Source organism: Acinonyx jubatus, chromosome C1 (genome assembly GCF_027475565.1).
Source record: "Acinonyx jubatus isolate Ajub_Pintada_27869175 chromosome C1, VMU_Ajub_asm_v1.0, whole genome shotgun sequence".
In the NCBI taxonomy this organism is placed as follows: Eukaryota; Metazoa; Chordata; class Mammalia; order Carnivora; family Felidae; genus Acinonyx; species Acinonyx jubatus.
In genome coordinates, this window is record NC_069381.1 from 129,601,674 (window position 1) to 129,622,029 (window position 20,356).

The 20,356-nt window shown below is 34.2% G+C and overlaps 1 protein-coding gene across 3 annotated transcripts in view; it reads right to left on the reverse strand.

Annotated features, from left to right (window-relative positions):
• Positions 1 to 20,356, reverse strand: part of LRP1B (LDL receptor related protein 1B) — a 1,862,224-nt gene that overhangs the window by 268,641 nt on the left and 1,573,227 nt on the right. For all 3 annotated transcript variants that reach the window (XM_053214983.1, XM_053214982.1, XM_053214984.1), the window contains exons 48-52: positions 13,084 to 13,197; positions 12,691 to 12,840; positions 9,292 to 9,414; positions 7,406 to 7,525; positions 2,875 to 3,003 (exon numbers count right to left, since the gene is read on the reverse strand). In XM_053214983.1, coding sequence (XP_053070958.1) covers positions 2,875 to 3,003; positions 7,406 to 7,525; positions 9,292 to 9,414; positions 12,691 to 12,840; positions 13,084 to 13,197 — 636 coding nt within the window. The remainder of the gene's footprint in view (positions 1 to 2,874; positions 3,004 to 7,405; positions 7,526 to 9,291; positions 9,415 to 12,690; positions 12,841 to 13,083; positions 13,198 to 20,356) is intronic.

Consider the following 20,356-nt stretch of genomic DNA (forward strand, 5'->3'; position numbering starts at 1 on the left):
GTTTTAGTATTAATACATTCACCAATTCCACAGTGACCCTGAAATTTCAGGCCATTTAGCAATTTGTAAGTTTGCTAAAGGATGAATTCAAAAGTTCATAAGTGATAAAAAAATCATTCAACTGTAATAATGTGGCTGGGTTTTTTCTCTCCTTATGCCTGCAGGATTGCTAGTAAAGTGATAAAAACCTTGCTTCTTTGTGAAAAATGAACCTGAAAAGACTACCGAGTGCTAATGCTCATGATGGAAGTGAAAAGAAAACATCAAAATAGCTAAGAAAACTATCGTTTCAAAGATGAAAATAAAACTGGGGTGACTTTGGGATATTGAAATAGGTTAAGATCTATGGTCTGATAAGCCCAATAAGTAAGTACCACATCAAATTAAGAATACTGATCCATGAAATGGAATACTGATTCTTTCGGAACCCTGATTCATGAAAACAATGCTCTAACAAGGATCCTAACCAATGGGGAAAATAGTTGACCAAAATGTCCAATAACCTTCAGCAAAAGTTCAAAAACTGGTAAGTTTTGCAGAGTAAATAAACTTTAATACTATATGCATGGAATCATAGTGGTTTGAAGAGATCATTTAAATATTTTCAATTACTTTGTCTAATATTTAAAAGATTAATGTATGTTAGGACTCAAGGTTGTTTAAAATATTTTGAATATAAAAAATCTGCTATAGAATAGATGCTAACTAAACTTATTATAGTAATTACTGTAAAATATCACATAGACCAAACCATTATGTTGTTTACCTAAAACTCATATAATGTTATATGTCAATTATATCTCACTTTTAAGTAAAATAAAAAAAGAATCTGATATATGTCACTGTAGTATACTAGAAAGAGAAAGGTTTTGCAAAAAGTCACTCTGCTACTTATGATTTGTATCTTGTGGAAGGTTTTTACTTTCTTGTTTTATCTGTTTCTTTATTCACTTAACGGGAATGATAAGATCTATCTGATAAACTTCTTGCAAGAACCAGATAAGGTATATGAAGCAGATCAGCTTATTTTAGGTACTCAGTAAATTCCCAGGTGCTATTTAAATTCTCATCTATTTAACAACTATTTTTGGCAGATTCCCAAAAACATTTCACTGAGATACTGTGGGAATTCAATAATGTAAATAAAACAACTTAACAATATAATTGACATATAATGGGCACTTGAAAAAATGTACATGCCTTCTAACTCCCCCCACCACATCCATGTCTTAATAGGTACTTCTCTCTACCTAGAATAACTCTCTTTTTTCTCTTTGTCCTTCATTACAAAGATAATGTTATTTCTTTTCCTTGAAATCCTTCTATGACACTTTTACCCTTTGTTATATAATATTTCTTTGTGATGACCTAGTATCTTCTATATTTAATTTGATATTTAAAGTATTATAATTATTCTTTTACCCATATTCAAAAAAGGAAATCTCTGCTTTCAAGTCTGTAATGACTACAATAGAGATATGAGCAAGTAAAACAAAAAGGATTCCTTGGATTTAATCAAGTGTAACTTATTTCCAACAAATTTGTTTTCAAAAAAGATATGGAAGCCATGTAGAAGTAGCATTAAAACTTCCCATTATAATCATAGTAAAATTCAGTTACTAATAACTCCGCTAACTTTGAACTCTGTGACAGTTATATAACTCAAGTGAATTATGCCAATTCTAATACATGAATTATTCTTTAAAACACCAAGCAACAGAGGCTTATTTGGCATTAACGCTTTCAGGTCACTTGAGTACAATTTGTTGTACTTTAGCATAATTTACTTAACAGCACCCATGTGGTCCAAAAGTGTTAATATGTCTCCCAGAGTGTTAACTTACTACAATAGCAATAGTATACTGGGGCCATCTGGATCACTGAATTGATGCATAATCCTTTGTTATGTAGCCCTCAGTGGCCCCATTGACCTTTACAGACACACATATCGGTTTCAAGATCAAAGTGAACTATTCTATAATAGCATGAGTTTTGAACACATAGGCCTGCCTCATAGTTTTCTTTTTCTTTCTCCACTTTAACTATCCCGTCCACCCATATATACATACCCACACAGACACACACCTATATTATGGCTTCAAATACAGTTTTAAAGACCTGAAGACAGGTCATTGGAGAAATGATTGGCAGAATTCATTTTAATGGCCAGAATTCACAGCACTGTTTCTGACAACTTGCTCAGCTCAATGGATCCCTATGTGACCTTGGGACAGTTTTCAAATATTCAGGCCCCTCATTCTCTTGATCATGCAAAAGATTTTATCTAAATTTTTACTACTGAGTAATTCCGTGAACATTTCCTGAGGTGACCAAGAGTCAGAAACTTAGTAAATTGTTTGACCTCCAAAGGTGTTCCCCTGATCCCCCAGCTTAATTCAGCTATATCCATACTATTTTTACCTGACCTAAGGGTTAATACCCTCTCCGCAGGACTAATAGGTGTTTACTGACCTTCTGATCAGTAGTTATTTGGGATCACATCAGTCATTTATAGAGTGTCTGTAATAGGCAATCTAAAACACTTTGTGGGGGTGGGGTTCTAAAAAGAAAATAACAAATCTACTATAGTCACACAACATCAGATAGCTACATAATCTCAGAAGAGAAGAGATGGGTCTGTGTTCATCAGAATGGTTTTTAAATGGGTAATCCCAATGTGCATGTTTGAAAATCTCTGGACAGTAGCTGGTTAGAGGGGTTGCTGAACTACTCTGATGACAACATCCCACCTGATTAATTCTGGTACTATGTATGAGTCCAGGGAGTGGGAAAGTGAGAGAAAATGTGAGATGATAAATACTACAAAAGCAAGAGTCTGAGGGTGCTGCGGCAGCTTTCCTTCACGTGTCTTACCACAGCCTGCTGTGGAGAGCTCATCACTTCCATTTGGACAGTCCCTTTCACCATCACAAAGCCAGTGCCGTGGCACACAGGCATGGGAGCCCTGACAGCTGAACATGTCAGTTGCACAGGTGGCAGTGCCTGAAACCCAAGGAAAGAATGCCATTAAGATCACTGCATGTCTGCTGGGGAAGTCTAACATTTATATTTCCCTTAGAAAGAAAGGACACAGAAGAATGTTGCTAACAAGGAAGAGATTGTAGCTATTTGGAATCATTAGATAGCATCCTTCTCCTACAGATGTTTACACATTTTCCTCCCAGAATGCATTTCTTCCTAATTGCAAGTGTTAGATTTCTTAAGGCTACATGGCAGAAAACAATAAAGATCATTTCTGCTTGTAAGATGTAGCAAAGCATAGATATGTCATAGACTTGTGAATAAACTTTGATAACATTTATAAAAGACAGAACCTATAAGGATAATAATAATAGTAATAGTTATAATAACAATGTAATGATAATAATGAAATTTTTATTGCTTAATATATGCTAGGCACATAATATATTCACTCATTTAATTTTTGCAGTAATCCCAACCAGTAGACTATTATTAGCCTTATTTCACTGAAAGAAAACTGAGCCTCAGAGAAGTTGAAAGTCCCACAGGTTGAGCTAGGAGTCCAAAACTCTTCTGATTGCTAAGCACCTTCTCTTAACCACTAATGCTATGACTGTTACTCCCCACCTTGTGTTGGCTGAAAAGAATAAATGTATGCATGTTCCTTTTTTTCATACACACTTAATAAATAGAATTTACCTTTCCTCTGTCAATTCAATGTCCCTTTAGATGTATGATGTTTTTCAGATGTATACAGAAAGAAAAAAAAATGCTTGCTGACTTTCACTATAAATTCAAAGGGTCATTGGTGGTTTCTTTGTTTCTCCTTATGTGGGTATAGGGTAAACATATGAAACAGAACATGATTATTTCTCATGATATTTTCCTAGCTCCTGCTTTTATTTATATAACATGTTTGTTGAATGAATCAGTTACATGACCCTCAAATCATGTTCTAACTTTTCTTTAACTTCATTTTCCTGAGAGCAAAAGCTGCCCATAGAAAGGTACTAGAAAGAAAGAAAGAAAGAAAGAAAGAAAGAAAGAAAGAAAGAAAGAAAAGGAAGAAAACACATTGTTAGAACTATTCAAAAAAAAAAAAAAAAGCTATTATCTCCAGGAATAAAATACAATACGACTGAATGGAGTGAAGAGAGATATTTGTTTCCAAACATTTAAAGCAGTGACCAACATGCTTTCATTATATAATTATCATCTTTCTTTTCAGCTGTAGAGTTGCTAGGAGCAGAAAATGCTTTTCAAGGCAATGTTTTCAATACGGCAGGGCAACAGGGTGCCCACATAAAACCCCTTGAGGATTTTCTCCTTCATAAACATGACTGTCCTTCACATATACTTTAGCTTAGAAGACAGGATGGCAAGTGAATGTAGAAAAGTCCTCCAGGTAATTCACATGTGCTCATTTGATTGGGGATCAGTGCTAATAGAATGAGGTTTAATATAATATCTATTCCTGGAAGAAATCATAAAAAAACTATTAAATAAATGTTGCTTTCATTTAAAAATGAATTTACCTGCTAACTATTATGTCTTTAGTACCTTCTATAATAAAATTATCTTCCTCCAGAATTTATTTTTATACTATTCCTCATAATGATCTATCTTTTCAAACTTGCCATTAGAATATAAAGTGTCACTTTTACTATTATACTCTCAATTAGTGCTTTAATTTTCATAATATTTTTGTTATTTAGCTTGAGTTTAAAAAAAAAAGGCATTCTCCCTAGTAAGGAAGTTTTGGTGCATGTGAAACTCCTTGTCTACTTTCCGATTATCACCCAATTTATTCTCAAGGTAGGCATAATAGATATAACATCAATTTGGCTATTGAGAAATTTAATTCGCTATGACCTTGGAGAAGACTAGTGTTTGAGCTTCACTATTTGTAAAATGAGGGAAATGACTAGATAATTACTAAGACACCTCAAGCTATAAAATGGCATAAAGCTCTTTGCAGCTAATTTCCTGACTCCCTTGATAGTATTCAATAGATTCTGTGTTAAGAGCATGCCAAAACATCATAGTCAATTGGAAAGAAAATGGGCCAAAGAAAAAACTCATGGCATCATTCCATAGTTACTCCTGCCATCTGGAGACACATTGCCTTCCTCAGGGAAATGAATTCCAGGAAAGGAAGACAAGCTGAAAGATTTCCACCAGATCCATCTTGGGTACCTGCTCAGATATTATATTTGATTGGTAAGAGTTACTATCCCATTTAGGAAATCCTCCAGAAATCTGAATTCTGGTCCTAGCTCTGTCATTACTGATTCTCTGAGTGACCTAAAGCAATTTATTAACTAAATGGGATCCTCAGATTCCAAGTCAGAACCATTATTGTGTTTATTAAGAAAGGTTGTGCTTACAGCCCATATTAGAATATTTAAAGATGAAGATTAAGAATCTACATTTTTGGGGCACCTGGGTGGCTCAGTTCATGATCTCACAGTTTGTGAGTTCGAGCCCCGCGTTGGGCTCTGTGCTGACAGCTCAGAGCCTGGAGCCTGCTTCAGATTCTGTGTCTCTCTCTCTCTACCCCTCCTCTGCTCATGCTCTGTGTCTCTCTGTCTCTCAATAATAAATAAATGTTAAAAAAATTAAAAACAGAATCTACATTTTTAACAAACTTCTAAGAAGAATATTTTGTGCACTTAAGGTTGTGAACCACTGAGATAAATTATAAAGTTTCTTTCCAAACCTACTATATTAGATTCATTTCATTCAATGATACTTGCTCTAAAGATTTTGTATGTGTCACCAGCTTAGCAGTTAGCATATAAAATACAACCTGTAAGTAAATTAAACAGACAGGTTTTGACAACAGGTAAACATGTCCATTACCATTTTAATTATTTAAAAAGTTATCAGCACATTGATAGATGTAGATTGGTAATAATACTCTGAAAAAGAACATTTATATTGTATACATTGATTCATGATAGATGATCACAATAGTTACATAAGGGAGATTTTTTGTACCCTCTTAATAGGTAGCAAAAATGCAGATGTGGGATAATTCAGCTCTGTATAATTGCATAAGCTTTATACTTTCTCTTTTGCTGTGTCAACTCAGAAAAGACAGAGGTATCAATTGAGCACTTTGGTGTAGGGTGAAACAAAAGGTCAAATCCAAGATGATTTTAGTGACTGGCAACATGTTCACCTCATTGTAAGTAGGTGATTCTTTTGTTAAAATTAAAACAAAATTAATAGCAAAAAGGAAAAAGTAGTTCAAAGCCACTGGTGAAACATCTAATTGATTACTGACTTTTTTTTCCTTTCAGAGCTTTTCTATAGTGATCCTTCTGTATTTATCTGCCACATAACTGTTTCAGCTATGTAAACAAAAGATAGATTTGGGGTGGCTTAAATACAAGAAAATAAATTGCCTGCTTTCAGGGGACATCTCTAATTTTATGTTGTTTACAAACAACTTGAATAGTATAAAATCCTATCAACCTGTCTCAGTGGAAGGGACCTAAAAGGCTACAACTACTGAAATTTAAAAATGGTGTTAAGTACACCTAACTCTGTACATGCACCTTATTCTATGACTCAGGTCCTTTTCTCTCTAAAATAAGCATGATAAAAGCTATGAAATAGGGCTAATACAATGAGTAAAGATTTTATGCCTATAATACAAACATGCAAATAGAAACAGATCAGAAAGATAAACACAAAGACACATAAATAAATAGTAGAATGCCTGTCCATTTGTAATAAATTTATACAGACTAGATCACTTCCTTCTTTTTCCCCTTAAAAAATTAAGCTAATAATCCCATTTAAGTTATTTGTTAAATGTTTGTGATTATTTGAAAGCAATTACACTGGCTATGTAGTTGATACATAGTAGGACATTCTATCTCTAATCCTAGAAAGCTGTTTATTGAAGTACACTTAAAAATATATAAATATCCCCCTTCTTTACTATCTATTGAAAACAATACACTAATAACAATCACTATAATACATATATACAAACATAAATAGTGTGGGTAGCTTGTGACAGTGCAAATCAGTATATTTTTGAAGGCCACTTAGCAATACATATCATGAGCCATGAAAAATGTTTGATTATTTGATCCAAGTATTCTCAGTCATTGAGATCTATTCCAAAGAAGTAATTGAATACTAAAAAAATAAAATAAAATTTGCAAATGTATTCATTGTGAATATTCAGGAAAAATCCTAAAAACTGAATAACTGTGTATGTAAAAATAGTAGAACGACAGGTTGTCATTAAAATAATAAAACCAGCTACATGGAAATGTATATGTAAATTTAAATTAAATTTAACAGAGTAGAAAACAGAGTTTCATGTTTTTGATTGCTCTAAAATTGTAGTGCACATATATCATACGCCTAAGAATTGAATGAGAACACAAAAGAAACAACTCACCGCAAATGCTATCACTTTCATCTAATCCATCTCCACAATCGTCCTCTCCATCACAAATCCAGTGTTTAGATATACATTTTTGTGCAGAACAAGCAAATTGGTTCCAAGAACAAGAAGAATCTAGACAACAAACAAAAATGTTTGCTTTAGATGCAAAAGAAAAAAAAATCATGTGAGACCATCTTAGGACAGATCTGACAGTGAGAAAGTCCTTCCTTTAGATTTCGCTAAAATCAATTGTCTTATAATAAAACAAGCCAAATTTGTCTTCTCTACTACAGCTCTATAAAATTTTGACAACAGCCTGCTTATTCCCGCTGAATGTTCAGGTTATGCAACATTTTTCCTCCCACAGAACTTTCACAGAATTATGCTGGCCACTCTCCCCTAAATATATATTCCAGGGTGTCATTAAAAAATTCAACATCTGGTACATAAATATAAAACAAATATTCCAAGTGTGGTCTAGTCATCCGTCCTAATTTTTAATTGATTTTTGAACAACTAGAAAAAAAATGCTTCTAAGGCAAGATCACAATATGCTATATTCACCAGCATATATGTTTGTTTATAATGATGAGGTGACTAAGGGGCTTTTAGCTCAAAGACAAGCCACCAGTTTTACACCCCTACCTACTAAACCTTAAGTGTTTTTACTTTTCTCTCTTAGGGACACTTAAGGCTGACTAATAACATCCAAATTCATTGGCATGGTGGCTTGTATTTTACTACCACATTATGCATTTATAATAGTGTACTCCATTTATTTCCAAAGTCAGGTTTGTGATTTTTCTCCTTCACCCTTGGCCTATTCCTCCACTCAGCCTATTTATTACCAGGCAAAATCCAAAATAAAACCCTTCCAAATTCAAGTGTTCCAAATGTAAATGAAAATAAAAATAGACATTTGATTTTGATCCTATAAATTATTTAATAACCTTGCATCTTTATTTAAAATATTCACTTAGAAGACCTGTTGAAAAGAGTTTAGAAAAACTGAAGCCTGGAAAAAATGAAACTAAAGAAAGTACAACCGTATAATGGCTTCCTGTCCAGAAACTATGAATCTACATAAACTATTTGTAAAGTTCTCTGTTAATCCTGTTCAGAATCTGGCTCTAATGTAAAGATATATAGCATCTTAATCAAACAAAATGCACCTTCATATTTCATGATGACATTTACTTTTAGAGGAGTTTGACATTTCATAGAAGATCCATTTTTAATCTTTTCCTCTACTTTGTCTATTCACCACAGTGTACGTTATTTGTGTTAAATGAAAATAATGAATATATGCTTTGTTTCCCTGTAGGAAATTTCTTTGGCCTAGAAATTACAAAATCCATAAATTCTATAAAATAAATTTTCAAAGTGCTGTCTTGCCTTGCCAAGTAAAATGAAATGTACACATAAGAAATTAGGAGGTTAGATGCTGAGAGATGAGATTTTGAGGAAATACAAATTTAAGTAAACTATTTAAAACAATACATGTAATTAATAGAAACATTTAGAATAACAATGTTAATAGGTAGGCAGAGTATAATGAGTAGTGTGAACTAAAACCTTATTTTTTATAGCAGAAAGTAAATATATTAGCATTTCAAGTTAATAAGTCAGAAAATAAAGGTGTACCATTTAGATTGATAAAGATAACCATTAATGTTAAAATAAAAGGCTGGGACAGGAGATTGTTATTCTTTATTATAAGTTCTGTTCTATTTTAATTTTTATCATTTTGTATTATTTAATAAAAATGAAAATTGTTAAAATCAATTAGCAACATTTTTTATAAAATTCCTATGTAAAAAAGAGAACATCAGCATATAAGTAGTAATAAGGCATACAGAAAAAGACAGAATGTCACAGAGCAAGATAGAATGTCTCACCACAGTGGAACTCATCAAGTCCATCCTCACAATCTTTCTGACCATCACATATCCAGGTATTCAAAATACATCTTCCACTAGGACAACCAAAATAGTTTTCTTCACATTTATGTTTGTTTCGAACTGTGATAAAATACAGAATGTAATGTTAAATAATTTAAATTAATCTTAGCTTCCACAATGTTAGGTAGATAATAAAACAGTAATACTCTGTAAACTGGAAGAGATAAATAACAAAAAATCTTAAATAAAAGCTGAGATGGTCTCTTCAAGAATGTCAAGGTCATGGGTGTCTGGCTGGTCCAGTTGGTAGAGCATGAGACTCTTGATTCAGGGTCATGAGTTCAAGCCCCACATTGGGTGTGGAGCCTACTTAAAATAAAATTTTATATATATTAGGGGCACTTGGGTGGCAAAGTCAGTTGGCTAAGCATCTGACTTTGGCTCACGTCATGATCTCATGGCTCATGAATTCAAGCCCTGTGTTGGGCTCTGTGCTGACAGTTCAGAGCTTGAAGCCTGCTTTGGATTCTGGGTCTCCATCTCTCTCTGCCCCTCCCCTGCTTGCACTTTCTCTCTCTCTCTCAAAAATAAACATTAATTATTTTCATTTATATATATTACACACACATATACATATACATATACAAAAGAATGTCAAGGTCATGAAAACCAAGGAAAAACTAAAACAAGACAAAACAAAAACTGGCACAGACCAGAAGGGACTAGGAAGATATGATAATCAAATCCAATACAGGATTGGATCCTGGATCAGAAAAAAGATAATGGAAAAATTTGTTAAATACAAATAATGTGGAGTACCATTAATTAAAATAAAATACAATAAAATAAAACAAAACAATAAAACAAAATAGAACAAAATAAAACAAAATAAAACAGATAATTATGAAGTGAATGGGACTAAGGCTAAAGAATCATTTTTGGCGGAAAATATCTGTAATTCTATATTCATAAAGATGAATAACATTACAAAAACATTAGTGGGTCTTTACTAAGAAAGTGTGGGCTGGGTGTTCCTATTGTCTTGTATTCAGAGTATGCTTTGACAAGGTTTATATAAGCATTCTGTACTTTAAAAAGAAAAACAATTTACAATGGAATCTCTAAAAATGTTATCTCTTACATAAATATCTTGAGAATAAGTATCTGCATGCAAAGTTACTTTGTAAATTACATATTTTGTAGACTGTGGAGTATTGTTATTATCATTTCTTTCTTTTTTTTTTTTTTTTTTTGCATCTTTTTCAATGTTTATTTATTTGTTTTAAGAGACGGAGGGATAGAGCATGAGTGGGATAGGGGCAGAGAAAAAGAGGGAGACACAGAATCTGAAGTAGGCTCCAGGCTCCAAGCTGTCAGCACAGAGCCTGATGCAGGGCTCAACCCCATGAACTGTGAGATCATGACGTGAGCCGTAACCAACTGAACCACCCAGGCGCCTCTTGTTATTATCACTTCTAAGAGAGCATATAAAATATTAGATTTTTCTCTACTAAATTAGATTTTTCTCTACAAGGTCCCCTTGTACCTTTAGGTTTACATAGTTTTAGACTGGCTCATAGCCAATTCGGAAGCAAACCTTAGAATATACATCACGATATAATAATCCATTCACACTATAATAATCATACGACAATAATCCGTTGTGACTGTATTAAGATAACAATCCCATTTTATTTTTTCAAATGCCAATTTTGTATATTTAATTGAAGATGAAAATAAAATTTTTGACAGAATTCACCACTAAACTGAAAAATCATGTGATTTATGTCTTACTTTTTCTTAGGATATTGCCTAGATATCACCTAAGGTGTTTAGCCTGACTTATTACTGGTTTCCAGTCTGTCCATCTACCTGTCTCATCAGTCTATGTAGCTCTCCTCTCCTTCTTGCCCACTATGATTATAATTCTTTATTAATGTTAAAAGTAAACTTTAAAAATAATTTGTTAATATTAGAAATATATAAAGGCCACAAAGTTTTTATATATATGTAAGTTTTAATGAGTATCTATTACATGCTGCCTTCAAGTTAATTTTAAAAATTAACTACAGCCATAATGAGGTAATTTTTGTAGAAAGAACAACAGATTATGAATCTAGACACCCAGGGTCCATGAGTCTAAATCAATGTCAGTATATTTCTTTTAAAACGTCTTATGTGATTAAAAGTAAAATGTGGAAGAGTTGCAGTGAGCCACAGTCACAAGTGCATATAAAAGTTCTCCATAGTACCGGAAAAGTTCTCCAGTTCCTCCTAGGATGCAGCTAGCCTTTCAAACACAGAAGGAACAAAAATGATATCAAGAATGTTACAAATCGTTGAGCAGGAAAACACAAAAATAAAAGGAATCTGCTAATGCAAATTAAGTGACAGATTATGAATTATTAAGAATATCGTTCGACACTAGAGATTGAGTGTGCGTGTGTGTATACTGCTGCATAGAATACCTATGAATATAATTTCCTAAAATATTTTTAAAAACTTGCATGTCAACTAAACATGGAAAAAGTGAGTATAGCAACAGGATAAGAAGGAGGAAACACCACAGCTCCCAGTGAGACACGTGATTGCAAGGGTAAACAACCAATACACTTACAACCCTTCTGTACCCAGACACCATTCTGTTTTTCATTTTCAGTATGGTAGTCATGAAACTACTGAAATACTTTCCTATAAAGCATATCTATTTCCAGTTATAGTAATTTAACACCTTTACTTCTGTATTTTTTTTAGATTTGTTTTCTCAAATACTTAGAAAGGAACAGCACTTTTCAATGGAAAGCATTCTGTTAAGAATGCAGATGACACTCTGAAAGAGCTTATGTTTGCAAAATGGTTAAAAAGTGAGATATAAATATGCCTTTCTGACCTTGATCCAGTGAAAATAACTGTTACTCATGCTACTATGTCAAAAGACTATGTAAACTTCATTAAACAGCCAGACATGACAACTTCATCAAACAGCCTAACATGACAATACAAACTCTATGACATTGAATAAAGCCAGTGGTGAGAAACATTGTCTCTCTCCCTTTAGTTCATGAATATTTTTTTTCTCAGTATGTAATACTTCCATGGAAACTTTAGAGATCACACATTTTAAGACTTAATCAGCAACTTTAAGAGGATTAATGACGAATTGAACATTCAAAGGAAATCGATTCAAATACAGAACAGATTTCTTGAGTATCATTTCATAACTCATTAAAAAACATCAAGGGGCATGTTTGGAAGAGGATGATTTCCTGTAATTTAGTCTACATTATTTAAATTGTAATCCTAACAACTGGATATCAAAAATAAAGTTTCAAAAATTTATTGTATACAATGAGACTCTAAATCTCAAGGTAAAGACTTTTTTCTTTCTAGAATTACCTGGGCATTTTAATTCATCTGAGTAGTCCCCACAGTCGTTAGACCCATCACATATCCAACTTGGCAGGACACACAGTGAGGTAGAATTACATCTTATAAACCCTGTGGTTTTCACTCCAAGTTTATAGAAATGTGTACAATCTGTATTATCTGTAAGGAGGTAAACAGAAAAATGAAAAACACCTCATCTGCAAAGATTATGAGCCTTCTATGTAAGTCACAGAAACAAGAAAAGTTAACCTCATTTGAAGAGATAAAAATGCAATTATCCTACACAACAGGGGTTAATTACACATCAATTCTGGACAAGGTTCAGTGAAACATTGGGCAGTGCTCCATGGAATGCCAAAGGTACCCAGGGAGGAACAAACAAAAGGTAGTGGAATATCTTACTGCAATTCTTTTCATCTGAAGCATCTGCACAATCTATGTTCTGGTTGCATCGTGCTGATCTTGGAATGCATGTCCCATCTGCACAACGGAACTCAACAGAGGCACAGGTTGAAACTGGAAAAACAGGTAAATAAAGAAACGGATAGATGAGACAAAAGCGATTTCTTGCTCTAACATTCTGAGTACAGATGGTCTCTGACTTACCATGGTTCGAAATGAGTTTTTGGCTTTGTGAGAGTGTGAAAACCATACACTTTCAGTTGAACCTATACTTCAAATATGGAATTTTGATCTTTTCCTGAGCTAAAGATCCGCAATATGATGATACTTTCTCTCTTGAAGCTGGGCAGCAGCAGGGAGCCACAGCTCCCAGTGAGACACGTGATTGCAAGGGTAAACAACCAATTCACTTACAACCATTCTATACCCAGACACCATTGGGTTTTTCATTTTCAGTATGGTAGTCACAAAATTATACAAGATACACAATACTTTATTATAACATTGAATTTTTGTTGGATGATTTTGCCCACCTATAGCCTAATGTAAGTAAGTGTTCTGAGCATGTTTAAGGTAGGCTGGGCTAAACTATGACATTTGATAGGGTGGGTATATTAAATGCATTTTGACTGACAATATTTTCAACTTATGATGGGTGTATCAGGACATAACTGCATTATAAGTCGGGGAAGATATGTATTTCAACTAATTCACATAGTTTTGTTTGGTTCTACTTTTTTAACTCTGGGAAGTCAAACTTAACCCATGGCTCCCACCCTTGCAAGCTTGGATTAGAAGTCTCATACGTCTTCCCTGTAGCACAACTATTCTCTCCATTGTGGTACTTAAAATACCTCATTGCGATTGCCTGTTTATGTATCTGCTCCCCCACTAAGTTGTAAGCTCCATGAACGCAAGGACTGTGCCTTGTTCCCATGATAATATAAGCGCAGCACTAAGCCAACATACCAAAAACAAAAACAAAAACAAAAACAAACAAACAAAAAACTGCATGTTGCTGAGAAATTCTTTCTCCTTCCAATTTCAAAAGTACACGGTTGTAACACTAAGCAAATGTCTAATTGAGTTAGTATAGGGAATTCCGAATCTGGTTGCAAAGAAGTGGAAGTCGACTTTGATGAAAAGAGCAGACAGCCAGCCAGAGACACTGAGATGGAGTAACCACTGAGCATTTGCTTTATTACTAAGAGGATATAGCTCAGCAATGCTAGAAAGTCATCCATGCCATTTTCTACTCCTTTACACAGCCATATCACTAATATCTGCTATAGGAAATATGAATCCCTCGTTCTCAGAAGCATAAATGTGGTATGACTTGTCTCTATTGTTAGTAAGTACGGCTTTCCAATTCCCTGCTATGCTTAGATGAGAATCAGTTTCAATATGCTACTGTCATTATCTACACCTTATACAGAATAGCTTATGCTTAATCATATATTCCTTTCTACTTTGCTCACACATTCATTACCATACAATGGTTTCTAGCAATATGTTGTGAACAGGTGCATGACATACTATGTACATTAGATTAACTTAGGTGAGAATTTTATTCCAAATTCAAATTTCCACAGGTGGCTTATGTAAATGTACAACCTGAAGGGCTCTTTGATTATGCCACTTTTACTAGTGTTGATATTTTAAAGAGCCCATTTAATTATAAATAGAAATTATATCAATTGTAAATGGCTAAAATGTCACCTTAAAATATGCAAATTTTACTCAAGGGTGTATGTGTCATTTGTATTTCATAATGCACTGTTCTTATTATATTTAATTGTATCTTGCAATTGTATCCTTATTTGTGCTTAAATGATGATTAGAATAAATGTTTTATTTACAATTTACAATTATAATTGCCTCAGTGTTTTCTTCATTAAAAATAACATCTTATCATATGAAACAGATAATGCTATTATGAATAGAAATAAATACACTGTTCCAAACGGGAAAAAAAAAAGATATTCTTCTTTTACATCTACAAAAGCAAAATCTCTTCCATATTCCTTTCAATTACATTTTACATTCAATATTTTTTTCAATAGAAACAGTAAATGGAATATATAACATAGAAAGCAATCATGACAAGCATTTATATTTTGTTTCTTAGCTATCTATCAGAATCTCCTATTAAGAAGTTGTATTCCAAAAGATCCTGTATAGTGCCTTTATTGAGAAGACAGGGTTCAAATTTCAATAGTGCTGTATTACAAGGTATTTAAACCCATATGCTTCCATTCTACAGAAAGCAAAGATATTATCATTTGTCCTGCTTCCTGGTACATTGGCTGACAGAATAATGAATGCTATGTAAATGCTTAACTAGAGACTTCCTTGAATGTTTTATTTTAAAATTTCTTATGATTTGATTATTTTGAAACATGGTACATGTAATTGCATAATGTTAATTAAATTATTGGTACTAAATTTAGGATGTTTAAGAATTACTTGAGGAGATGTATTTAATGTCTGCTTTTTAGTATCTTACTTCACATTCTGCTTAAAGTTAATCCTTAAAGATTAAAAAAAAAAGACCCAACATCCTAGACAGTGGTAATATTCCCAGACAAATCTAAAAAGATTATCTCATAATACCCCTGGGTTTCCATCTGATACTCACAGAGTTTAAGGATGCCAGAACGATCACAATAGGCACAATCACAACTCATTCCACCACCTCCATCTCTCCCCAAACTTCCACAGAGAAGCCTCTGTATACATGGCAGGGAGCCCGTCTGAGTGGGGATTGGTGGCAGATAGAGTGAAGAGGCAAATTATGACTCCGTGAACACGGGGGTGGCATCTCACACAGTTAAGAGGACTCGAGATCCAGCAATGTCACCATAATGGAGGTTCAAAAATAATTGTACTGGGGCTCTCAGGTGGAAGTGCATGTAAAGAATGCGAGAAGAGTAGGAATGTGGAGCAAGTGGAACCCAGTTTTAGATGGTATTCTGAGAAGAAGAAAGAAAGGACAGGAAATCTGACTAGATGAAAACAAACTATAACTTTGAAGTTGAAAAGAGGTGTTAGGAGATAATATTTAAAAGAAACACATGGGCAAAAGGATGAGGTAGGGGGTCAGGAAAACTGGGCAGAGGGTAGAATATTTGTAGGATGTCTGCTTTCTTCCACTTTCCAATAAAAATATGGCTAATGAATCTTGGTGAGGAGGACCAGGCAGACCTATTAGAGTAGGTGCAATGTGCAAATAGGAAGACTGTACCTTTACTTCAAATCCTCTCTCCACAGAGTCTATAACTTGGTGTAGAGTTTGGGAACCATCGGAGGGTTAACTAGGATGTTAAGTCACACTGAAATTGGACATACTAAGTGGTTGCAGCATTTCATACGCAGTAGAAGCAAGGTGGTTGTGGGGATTAATATCTCCAGCATCTGTAGGCAAGGAAGGAGAGGGAGATGGGAGGAGTCCATGGGAACCACAGGAATTTTAGTAAACAGGTAAGCAAATGCCTCTTCTGCCAAAACGTCTTCTGCTATGTTCCTTCAACTATATTTCTTCCCCACTTTGTTTTGGTCAGTCAAGTATTGAAATGTGTTTCACCCTTCGGGTAATTTTTGAGGGAGAAATGTACTGGAACCTCTAATTTGTCAAGTGAATATGAAAGCTTTCTGTCAATTTTTCCTCAGGCTAAAAGTCCCGAAAAACAGAGAAAAGAAAATAATGTAGTCCAAATAAAGATAAGCCAAGTGAGAAATACTAGACTTTTCCCTCCAGATAGTCCAAAAGGAGAAGGAAGCCTGCAAAATGTGAGTGAAAACAGCACAGCCACACCAGGAATAGCAATGAGATACTACAAAGGAAGATCTGACAGGGAATGTGGATCAAAGCAGCAGTAAGAGGGAATAAAACCATTCTTCCCCTCATATACTTTCTCAATTTTCCTGTTCCAGCCACTTTCTTTTGTCTGTGTCAGTTAAAATATTTAATGAGATAGGAAAGATATAAGATCGATTAGTCTTTCTGTGGTTTTTAGGGCACTTGTTATAAATAACTTAAGTCAATGTTTTCTCTTCCAACTTCCCTGCCCAGCTGACAAGGAGGAAAGAAAGAAAGAAAGAAAGAAAGAAAGAAAGAAAGAAAGAAAGAAAGAAAGAAAGAAAGAAAGAAAGAAAGAAAACATTAAATTTGCTGTCATATCTCTTCTGTTTACTTTCAAACCACATCTTTTATTAAACTTACTGCTTAGGCTCTAAAGGTATGCAAACCCAGAAGGAATGATGATTTCGTCTATAGGCATGCTTATCTCTTCCTTTAGCGTATTGTTTGTGGATTCTTCAAAGTTTTATTATGAACTTATGAAAAAACAATCACCAGTTTCCTCTCCTTTAGGTAGCCTTAAGAACTAGTTAGCTCTCCAGTCTACCTAAAGGTGTCCAGGTGGCCCAGGCAAGTTCATGTACTTCCCAAAGGGAGTAATTAGACACATCTCAATTGGGAGAGAAGGAAGGATATCATGTACTCTCCCCGAACCTATTCACACAACCTCTCACACAACCAGAAGAAGAATACAGAATGACAAACTTTCTGAACAATTCTTCAGGTTATCTCCCTCCACCCTGCCAGGTAGCCTGATGTCTAAAACTCTCAGGGCAGTAATAAACGATTTACAAGGATTTAGGGTTTTGCTTCTCTTCAAAAAGAGAAGAAACTAAAACTGATTCCTTATAATATCCATTTCCACTCTGTAAACAGATTTTCTGCCTTGTGGAATAAGAAAGAAAGAAAGAAAGAAAGAAAGAAAGAAAGAAAGAAAGAAAGAAAGAAAGAAAGAAAGAAAGAAAGAAAGAAAGAAAGAAAGAAAGAAAGAAAAGAAAGAAAAGAAAGATTAATTACTATTAAGATCTAAACCAAAGAAAGAAAGTGTAAAATACTTCAAATAATTTACAGATGATTGCACCGTAGCCTCTCTCCATAGCCTATCAAACTGTCTCTGTGTATATTGACTTTTTATTGTACTAATTTATATTTTTCATGTCTTGCTTTATTTATGTTAAAAAGTACTGGAGGCACCTGGGTAGCTCAGTTGGTTAAACATCCGACTTCAGCTCAGGTCATGATCTTACCGTTGGCAGGTTCGAGCCCCATGTTGTGCTCTGTGCTGACAGCTCAGAGCCTGGAGCCTGCTTTGGATTCCGTGTCTCCCTTTCTCTGTCCCCCTCCCCCTGGCTTGCACTCTCTCTGTTTCTCAAAAATAAATAAAAAACATTAAAAATTAAAAAAAAAGTAATAGGTAGCACAAGTGTGTGTGTGCATGCATGCACGCAGGTGTGAGTGCCCACGTGTGCACATGTATATATATAACAAAGCACTGCATCCACATGTTGCACTGACTATAGAAACAGAGAAGGTGTATCTGGAAGAAAACACTTGGAGAGAGAACTCCTTTTCCATTGTCCCTGAGCCCTTACATGTTCCTTTTCAAATTTCATTATCTTTTAGGTACGATAAGGTCCCATTTGCTGGATGGCTATGCATCTGAATTACTGACTTATAAGATAAATTGGCTTATGGGATATAGACCCAGAAAGTCTTTCCCTAGGATGTGAAATGTGGCCTACAAGGACACTATGTGAATAAAATTAATATGAGGGAAAAATCAAATCCACAGATGTAACTGTAATAAATAATCTCATCTAAAAAGGTACCCATTTGTTTATCCTAAAGGAGCTAGTTCACTTACTTAAATCTATTAATTTCTAGCTAGTAATAAAGTATATGAGTTTTCATGAGCGCTCTTAGTTTCAAGCATCCTATATTAAACAGGAAGAATTTCAAGGTATATGTTTTAGTTGTTGTTTTTAAGATTTCCAATAGTTATGATTTTTACATTATTATTATCACAAAAGAAAAGTCTTGACTGAAACTTGATTCATAAATGCAGTAGTTCTTGTCCAAGTACAAGACTGAGATAGTTATAACACAGAAATCAAAAGTTTAGTCTAAGAAAGGGGAAATAACATTGTGAGTTATTTTTATTGTTATTCAGCAGCTGGTAATGATAACATTAGGCACAATAAAATCTATCTATATTTTTTGGAAGACTTACTGCTCCCCCAGCAACATAAGAATTTGATATACACCTACCATGTACTAGGTACTCTGTTTCATAAACTTCAACTCATGGACTAATTTGTTTACCACCTTTGAAAAAATGGTTTTTTTTTTTTCATTTTTCAAGAAAATCCATGGTAAGTTATTAACTTCCCACAGTTCCTTTTATGAATTTTGTTGTAAAATCTACTTTTCGTATCTATTGTTCAATTCCTTCACATTCTATCTTGATATTTTTATCTTTATCCTAGCTTAAAGTCTTTATTATATTCTCCCTTCCTGCTTGCAAATAAATAATAAAACATACTTTTTTTTGGTCTACTTATAGTTTGGTTTCCTCCTTTCTTCCAAACACTTATCCATTTCCCTACACTTATCCCAGTATCTTACTATACTTTATCATTTTTAATATTTTATATGCAGTCTGAAATAACAGTTGATTTAGTCTGCAAAAGAATTTGGGTCTTCCTAAGCTACAGGGTCAACCTTAAATAGTAAGCTACTCAAGTGTTTGGCCAAAGTCTTATGGTCTAAGATGGCAGAGTAACTTCTTAACCCTTTTCTAGTGACAGATTATTTGTGCACATTCTGTCCTCTTCCACAACTTTGCATCACCTTTTCATAGCAACTGGACTTCACATCTTTCCTTTACCATCAATCTTTTCTTTTAAAAAAAAATGTCTATTTATTTTTGAGAGAGAGAGAAAACAAGAGCAGGGGAGGTGCAGAGAGAGAGAGAGAGATGGAGAATCTGAAGAAGGCTCAGACCTGTCAGCGCAGAGCCTCACATGAGACTTGAATTCACCAACCGTGAGATAATGATCTGGGCCGAAATCAAGAATTGAATGCTTAACTGACTGAGCCACCCAGGCACCCCAACCATCAGTCTTTTCTAAAAATAGTATTCTTCACTGTATTTACTCCTTCACCATACATTTTCTGCTCCAACCCAATGAAATTTGGCTGTTCTTTACAATTGTTCTTTACCACTGAACTGACTCTCAACGAAGGTTACCAAGAAATTATCTCCTATTTGCCAAGTTCAATGACCCTCTAGTCTATGCCTGACTTCTTGCCTTCCCCCTAACCCTTTACAATGCTAACTGATTCTCCCTTCTTAAAAAATAATAACAATTTCTTATGAAGATCTTTCTATTAGTCTTGTGATCTGATTCTCCT